The sequence below is a fragment of the Oncorhynchus kisutch genome, linkage group LG24 (assembly GCF_002021735.2).
Source record: "Oncorhynchus kisutch isolate 150728-3 linkage group LG24, Okis_V2, whole genome shotgun sequence".
NCBI lineage: Eukaryota > Metazoa > Chordata > Actinopteri > Salmoniformes > Salmonidae > Oncorhynchus > Oncorhynchus kisutch.
Window position 1 is genome coordinate 5,165,487 of NC_034197.2, and position 7,584 is coordinate 5,173,070.

A 7,584-nucleotide genomic window follows, 5' to 3' on the forward strand; every position below is an offset into this window, starting at 1 on the left:
TTTACTCAAAATTCCTTTAGAATTTAGTAAGAGAGAAAGAGTTTGTGAGAAATGGAGGAGAAGAGAGACGGAGGAAAGAGAGTAATGTATGGAGGAAGAGGGTTGAATGAATGGCGGGAGAGAGAGAGGGAGGGAGGCAGAGAGTAAGAGAGAAGGAGGAAAGAGAGTAATGGATGGAGGAAGAGGGTTGAATGAATGGCGGGAGAGAGAGAGGGTGTCACGCCTTGGTCGTAGTATATTATGTTTGTCTTCATTTATTTGGTCAGGCCAGGGTGTGACATGGGTTTTTGTGGTGCGTTTTTGTCTTGGGGTTTTGTGGGGTGTCTAGCATAGTCTATGGCTGCCTGAGGCGGTTCTCAATCAGAGTCAGGTGATTCTTGTTGTCTCTGATTGGGAACCATATTTAGGTAGCCTGGGTTTCACTGTGTGTTTTGTGGGTGATTGTTCCTGTCTCTGTGTTAGTTGTCACAACTAGGCTGTATAGGTTTTCGCGTTACGTTTGTTGTTTTTGTATTGTTCGTTTGTTTATTTTTCATTAAAGAACATGAGTAACCACCACGCTGCATTTTGGTCCGCTCCTCTTTCAACAGACGAACGCCGTTACAGAATCACCCACCACACCAGGACCAAGGAGCGTGGTAACAGGCAGCGACAGCAGAAGCAACAAAGAGAGGAATGGACATGGGAGGATGAATTGTTCGGAGAAGGACCCTGGGATCAGCCTGGAGAATATCGGCGCCCCAAAGAAGAACTGGAGGCGGCGAGAGCTGAGAGGCGCTGGTATGAGGAGAAACAACAGCGGCAGCAGGAGCAACAATATTGGGACTACACTACTTGGGAGGAAATAGACAGGTGGGCGGTCGACCCAGGGAGAGTGCCGGAGCCCGCCTGGGATTCGCTGGAGCATTGCGAAGAGGGTTATAGGAGAATGGAGTTGGAGAGACAAGCACGGCGGCGCGGAAGGAAGCCCCAAAAATGTATTGGGGGGGGGGCTCAGGGAGAGTGTGGCAGAGTCAGGAGTCAGACCTGAGCCAACTCCCCCTGTTTACCGTAAGGAGCCAGGGATGTTATCGGAGCTATCGGCGAAGCTGAGGGCTGAGTCTGAGAGGGTCGAGGAATTATTGGACAGAATGGAGGAGAATGCACGGATGGGAGATGAGGAGACACTCGAGGAGGTGTTAATAGAATTGGAGGAGAGTGAAGAGAGAGAGCAGTTGATTTGGCGTAGTATGCAAGATATTCGCCTGACGGAGCGTGTCGGGGATTTGAAGGCACCTGGGTCAGCGCTCCATACTCGTCCTGAGGTGCGTGTTAGTCGGCTGGTGAAGATTGTGCCAGCCTCACGCACCAGGCCTCCTGTGCACCTCCCTAGCCTTGCACGTCCTGTGCCAGTCCTGCTCTCAGACTCTCCAGTACGCCTTCACGGTCCGTCCATCCTGTGCCACCTTCACACACCAGTCCTCCGGTGGCAGCTCCCCGCACCAGGCTTCCTGTGCGTGTCCTCGGCCCAGTAACACCAGTGCCAGCACCACGCACCAGGCCTTCAGTGCGCCTCGCCTGTTCAGCGCTGCCAGAGCCTTTCTCCTCTCCAGTGCAGTCGGAGTCTCCCGCCTGTTTAGCGCTGCCGGAGCCTCCCGCCTGTTCAGCGCAGCCAGAGCCTTCCTTCTTTCCTGCGCTGCCGGAGTCTCCCGCCTGTTCAGCGCAGCCAGAGCCTTCCTCCTCTACAGCGCTGCTGGAGTCTCCCGCTTGTTCAGCGCTGCCAGAGCCTTCCTCCTCTACAGCGCTGCTGGAGTCTCCTGCCTGTTCAGCGCAGCCAGAGCTGCCAGCCTGCATGGAGCATCCTGAGCTGCCAGCCTGCATGGAGCATCCTGAGCTGCCAGCCTGCATGGAGCAGCCTGAGCTGCCAGCCTGCATGGAGCAGCCTGAGCTGTCAGTCTGCATGGAGCAGCCAGAGCTCTCAGCCTGCATGGAGCAGCCAGAGCTGTCGGTCTGCAGGGAGCAGCCAGAGCTGTCAGTCTGCATGGAGCAGTCAGAGCTGTCAGTCTGCATGGAGCAGCCAGAGCTGTCAGTCTGCATGGAGCAGCCAGAGCTGTCAGTCTGCATGTTGCAGCCAGGGATGCCAGTCTGCATGGAGCAGCCAGAGATGTCAGTCTGCATGGAGCAGCCAGAGCTGTCAGTCTGCATGGAGCAGTCAGAGCTGTCAGTCTGCATGGAGCAGCCAGAGCTGTCAGTCTGCATGGAGCAGCCAGAGCTGCCAGTCTACATGGAGCAGCCAGATCCGTCAGTCTGCCAGGATCCGCCAGTCAGCCAGACTCTTCCAGATCTGCCAGTCAGCCAGACTCTTCCAGATCTGCCAGTCAGCCAGACTCTTCCAGATCTGCCAGTCAGCCAGACTCTTCCAGATCTGCCAGTCAGCCAGACTCTTCCAGATCTGCCAGTCAACCAGACTCTTCCAGATCTGCCAGTCAGCCAGACTCTTCCAGATCTGCCAGTCAACCAGACTCTTCCAGATCCGCCAGTCAACCAGACTCTTCTAGATCCGCCAGCCAGCTAGGATCTGCCGGATCCAACTACCTGCCTGAGCTTCCTCTCAGTGCTGAGCTTCCTCTCAGTGCTGGGCTTCCTCTCAGTGCTGAGCTTCCCCTCAGTGCCGAGCTTCCCCTCAGTCCCGAGCTACTCCTCAGTCCCGAGCTACTCCTCAGTCCCGAGCTGCCTCAGTCCCGAGCTGCCCCTCAGTCCCGAGCTGCCCCTCAGTCCAGTGGGGTTCTGGGTGAGGACTGCTAGGCCATGGTCGGCGGCGAGGGTAGACTATCCTAGGACGCGAAGGGGAGGAACTAAGACATTGATAGAGTGGGGTCCACGTCCCGCGTCGGAGCCGCCACCATGGACAGACGCCCACCCGGACCCTCCCTATTGTTTTGATGTGCGTCCGGGAGTCCGCACTTTAGGGGGGAGGTTCTGTCACGCCTTGGTCGTAGTATATTATGTTTGTCTTCATTTATTTGGTCAGGCCAGGGTGTGACATGGGTTTTTGTGGTGCGTTTTTGTCTTGGGGTTTTGTGGGGTGTCTAGCATAGTTTATGGCTGCCTGAGGCGGTTCTCAATCAGAGTCAGGTGATTCTCGTTGTCTCTGATTGGGAACCATATTTAGGTAGCCTGGGTTTCACTGTGTGTTTTGTGGGTGATTGTTCCTGTCTCTGTGTTAGTTGTCACAAGATAGGCTGTATAGGTTTTCGCGTTACGTTTGTTGTTTTTGTATTGTTCGTTTGTTTATTTTTCATTAAAGAACATGAGTAACCACCACACTGCATTTTGGTCCGCTCCTCTTTCAACAGACGAACGCCGTTACAGAGGGAGAGAGGGAGGAAGGAAGAGAGAAGGATTGATGGAGGGTTGGAGGGATGAGAGAGCTGAGGGTGGATGAATGGATGGATGTATGGAGGTAGAGCAGTGTGCACATGGCTAGTTAACATCCCCCCGTCCTGTGTGGCTAATTACTCCCTATGCAGGCGGAGAACCACCGCGGCTCACTGACCACAGCTCCATGCACTGCTTGGCTTCACACACACACACACACACACACACACACACACACACACACACACACACACACACACACACACACACACACACACACACACACACACACACACACACACACACACACACACACACACACACACACACATACGCACACACACACACATACGCACACACACACACACACACACACCCCCCAAACACACACACTTCCCCTCAACCCGCCTGCTGCCGCCCCGCCGGCCCATTATCGATCGCCCGCCTCTCCCCGCGCCACATAAATAATCAACAAGCAATTACCTGCCCACTCCCACTGCCCTGGCTTTGTTTGGGAGGCACAGCGGCCAGCGCCAGGAGGAGAGGAGGAGAGGAGGAAAGGGGACAGGAGAGGGTAGATGGTAAGAGGGAAGGTAGATGGTTGCAGCTGTGAGATTTGGTGGGGCCCTAAGTTCAGCCGTATTCACACAGACAAACGTACATGCAGACACATACACAAACGCTGTATACTGTACGGTAAAATACTAACATCAGATACAAGTGTATACAACACTGTATACTGTACGGTAAAATACTAACATCAGGTACAAGTGTATACAACACTGTATAATGACTGTACAGTAAAATACTAACATCAGATACAAGTGTATACAACACTGTATACTGACTGTACAGTAAAATACTAACATCAGATACAAGTGTATACAACACTGTATGCTGACTGTACAGTAAAATACTAACATCAGATACAAGTGTATACAACACTGTATACTGACTGTACAGTAAAATACTAACATCAGATACAAGTGTATACAACACTGTATACTGACTGTACAGTAAAATACTAACATCAGATACAAGTGTATACAACACTGTATACTGACTGTACAGTAAAATACTAACATCAGATACAAGTGTATACAACACTGTATACTGACTGTACAGTAAAATACTAACATCAGGTACAAGTGTATACAACACTGTATACTGTACGGTAAAATACTAACATCAGATACAAGTGCAGGGGAAGGAGAGGAGAATAGAGGGAGAGGGGGATAGAAGGAGAGGGGGATAGAGGGAGAGGGGGATAGAAGGAGAGGGGGATAGAAGGAGAGGGGGATAGAATGAGAGGGGGATAGAGGGAGAGGAGGATAGAAGGAGAGGGGGATAGAAGGAGAGGGGGATAGAAGGAGAGGGGGATAGAGGGAGAGGGGGATAGAAGGAGAGGGGGATAGAATGAGAGGGGGATAGAGGGAGAGGAGGATAGAAGGAGAGGGGGATAGAAGGAGAGGGGGATAGAAGGAGAGGGGGATAGAGGGAGAGGGGGATAGAATGAGAGGGGGATAGAATGAGAGGGGGATAGAGGGAGAGGAGGATAGAAGGAGAGGGGGATAGAGGGAGAGGAGGATAGAAGGAGAGGGGGATAGAAGGAGAGGGGGATAGAGGGAGAGGAGGATAGAGGGAGAGGGGATAGAGGGAGAGGGGGATAGAAGGAGAGGGGATAGTGGGAGAGGAGGATAGAGGGAGAGGGGATAGAGGGAGAGGAGGATAGAGGGAGAAGGGATAGAGGGAGAGGAGTATAGAGGGAGAGGAGTATAGAGGGGAGAGGGGGATAGAAGGAGAGGGGGATAGAAGGAGAGGGGATAGAGGGAGAGGAGGATAGAGGGAGAGGAGGATAGAGGGAGAGGAGAATAGAGGGAGAGGAGGATAGAGGGAGAGGAGAATAGAGGGAGAGGAGAGGAGGATAGAGGGAGAGGGGGTAGAGGATAGAGGGAGAGGAGGATAGAAGGAGAGGGGGATAGAAGGAGAGGGAGATAGAAGGAGAGGGGGATAGAAGGAGAGGAGGATAGAGGGAGAGGGGGATAGAAGGAGAGGGGGATAGAAGGAGAGGAGGATAGAGGGAGAGGAGGATAGAGGGAGAGGAGAATAGAGGGAGAGGAGAATAGAGGGAGAGGAGAGGAGGATAGAGGGAGAGGGGGTAGAGGATAGAGGGAGAGGAGGATAGAAGGAGAGGGGGATAGAAGGAGAGGGGATAGAGGGAGAGGAGGATAGAGGGAGAGGGGGATAGAAGGAGAGGGAGATAGAAGGAGAGGGGGGATAGAAGGAGAGGAGGATAGAGGGAGAGGGGGATAGAAGGAGAGGGGGATAGAAGGAGAGGAGGATAGAGGGAGAGGTGGATAGAAGGAGAGGGGGATAGAAGGAGAGGGGATAGAGGGAGAGGAGGATAGAGGGAGAGGAGAATAGAGGGAGAGGAGGATAGAGGGAGAGGAGGATAGAGGGAGAGGGAGAGGGGGATAGAGGGAAAGGAGGATAGAGGGGGATGAAAAGAGAGGGATGCAGCAGTGGTAATGCAAACTACATTTTGACTAAATGTTATTTTGTTCCTACTCCCCCTTTTTTATTTTTGTTATTACCTCTCTTTGGTGTACAATTCAGCTTTTTTTGTTACACACACACACGTACACGCACACGCACACACACACACACACACACACACACACACACACACACACACACACACACACACACACACACACACACACACACACACACACACACACACACACACACACACACACAGGGGCTCGTGCAGTATGTATAACAAGAGGATGAAGGCTTTATGTGGTCCTGTGTGGCTCAGTTGGTAACGCATGGTGCTTGCCTGTGTTTGCAGGGCAGTGGTGATGCTTCCAAGGAGACCATGAGGTTGGCTTGCAGTGTGTTTGTATCTATTTGCATCAGCGTGTCTGAATCCCTGTGTACGCTAGCCAGGCCTACCTCTCGGAGTAGTGGGCGTCTCGGTGCTGGGGCAGGCCCTGCTTGCGTCTCTGGCTTGACGAGCTGCCTGCTGAGGGGAGGTGGGCTTCCATACCCCCCGTGTTCCTCACTGCTGCCAGGGCCTCCTGGCGCACCCGCAGCAGATCTACAGAGGGGGAGAGTTTAGAATTCACTAGTTCCACTGTGTGATACTCTACATAACTTGTTCAACTCAAGGGAAATAGAAAATCACACCAGCACCAACATCCTACAGCTTATATCTCATCCTGAAAGTGTTTTTTTCCCATTTCTATCTAAATAAATGGAGGGTATTTCGGGTTTAGCCTCAACGGGAGTGGAACAGTAGAATAGAAAAGTGCAAGCATTTTGTGATATAAGTAGAATATATGTGCTTACCTAGGTTGTTATCGCCTAAAAACCATGCTAAGTAGACTTCTCAGCGCTATTCACACTCAAATGGCACCCTGTTCCCTATTCCCTATGTGCTCTGGTCAAAAGTAGTGCCTGGGAATAGGGTGCCATTTGTAACCCAGACGTTCACTCCATATAACTGCAGGACTTCATAATCCTGACACTCAGGAAACAAACGCACATGTCTGCACATAAATAAGCATACAGCACACACACACAATGAAGAGACACACTAAATACCTAAATAGTGGCACACTCATTGGAAACACTCTTACTTATAATTTATAACTTATAATGAGATTTCTGATTTCTGTTGAATTTGGCGCCCTGCAGTTTCACTGGCTGTTGAGAGGTGGGACGCTCATGTCCCGAACGGTCCCAGAGAGGTTAAAGAGAAAATGCACCTCTCTCTCTCTCTCTCTCTCTCTCTCTCTCTCTCTCCCATCTCTACCTCCTCTCACCCTTCTCTCTCTCTCTCTCTCTCTCTCTCTCTCTCTCTCTCTCTCTCTCTCTCTCTCTCATCTCTACCCCCTCTCACCCTTCTCTCTCTCAATTCAATTCAATTCCATTCAATTCAAGGGCTTTATTGGCATGGGAAACATGTTAACATTGTCAAAGCAAGTGAGGTCTCTCTCTCTCTCTCTCTCGCTCTCTCTCTCTCTCCCATCTCTACCTCCTCTCACCCTCCTCTGTCTCTCTCTCTCTCTCCCAACTCTACCTCCTCTCACCTTTCCCTCTCTCTCTGTCCTTCCCTCTCTCTCTCTATCTCTCTCTCTCCCATCTCTACCTCCTCTCACCTTTCCCTCTCTCTCTGTCTTTCCCTCTCTCTCTGTTTCCCCCCCCCTCTCTCTCTCTCTC

The 7,584-nt window shown here is 51.8% G+C and overlaps 1 protein-coding gene across 4 annotated transcripts in view; it reads right to left on the reverse strand.

Annotated features, from left to right (window-relative positions):
* Positions 1 to 7,584, reverse strand: part of LOC109869416 (sterile alpha motif domain-containing protein 11) — a 106,310-nt gene that overhangs the window by 18,448 nt on the left and 80,278 nt on the right. For all 4 annotated transcript variants that reach the window (XM_020459546.2, XM_031803473.1, XM_020459545.2 and 1 more), the window contains one exon: positions 6,316 to 6,460. In XM_020459546.2, coding sequence (XP_020315135.1) covers positions 6,316 to 6,460 — 145 coding nt within the window. The remainder of the gene's footprint in view (positions 1 to 6,315; positions 6,461 to 7,584) is intronic.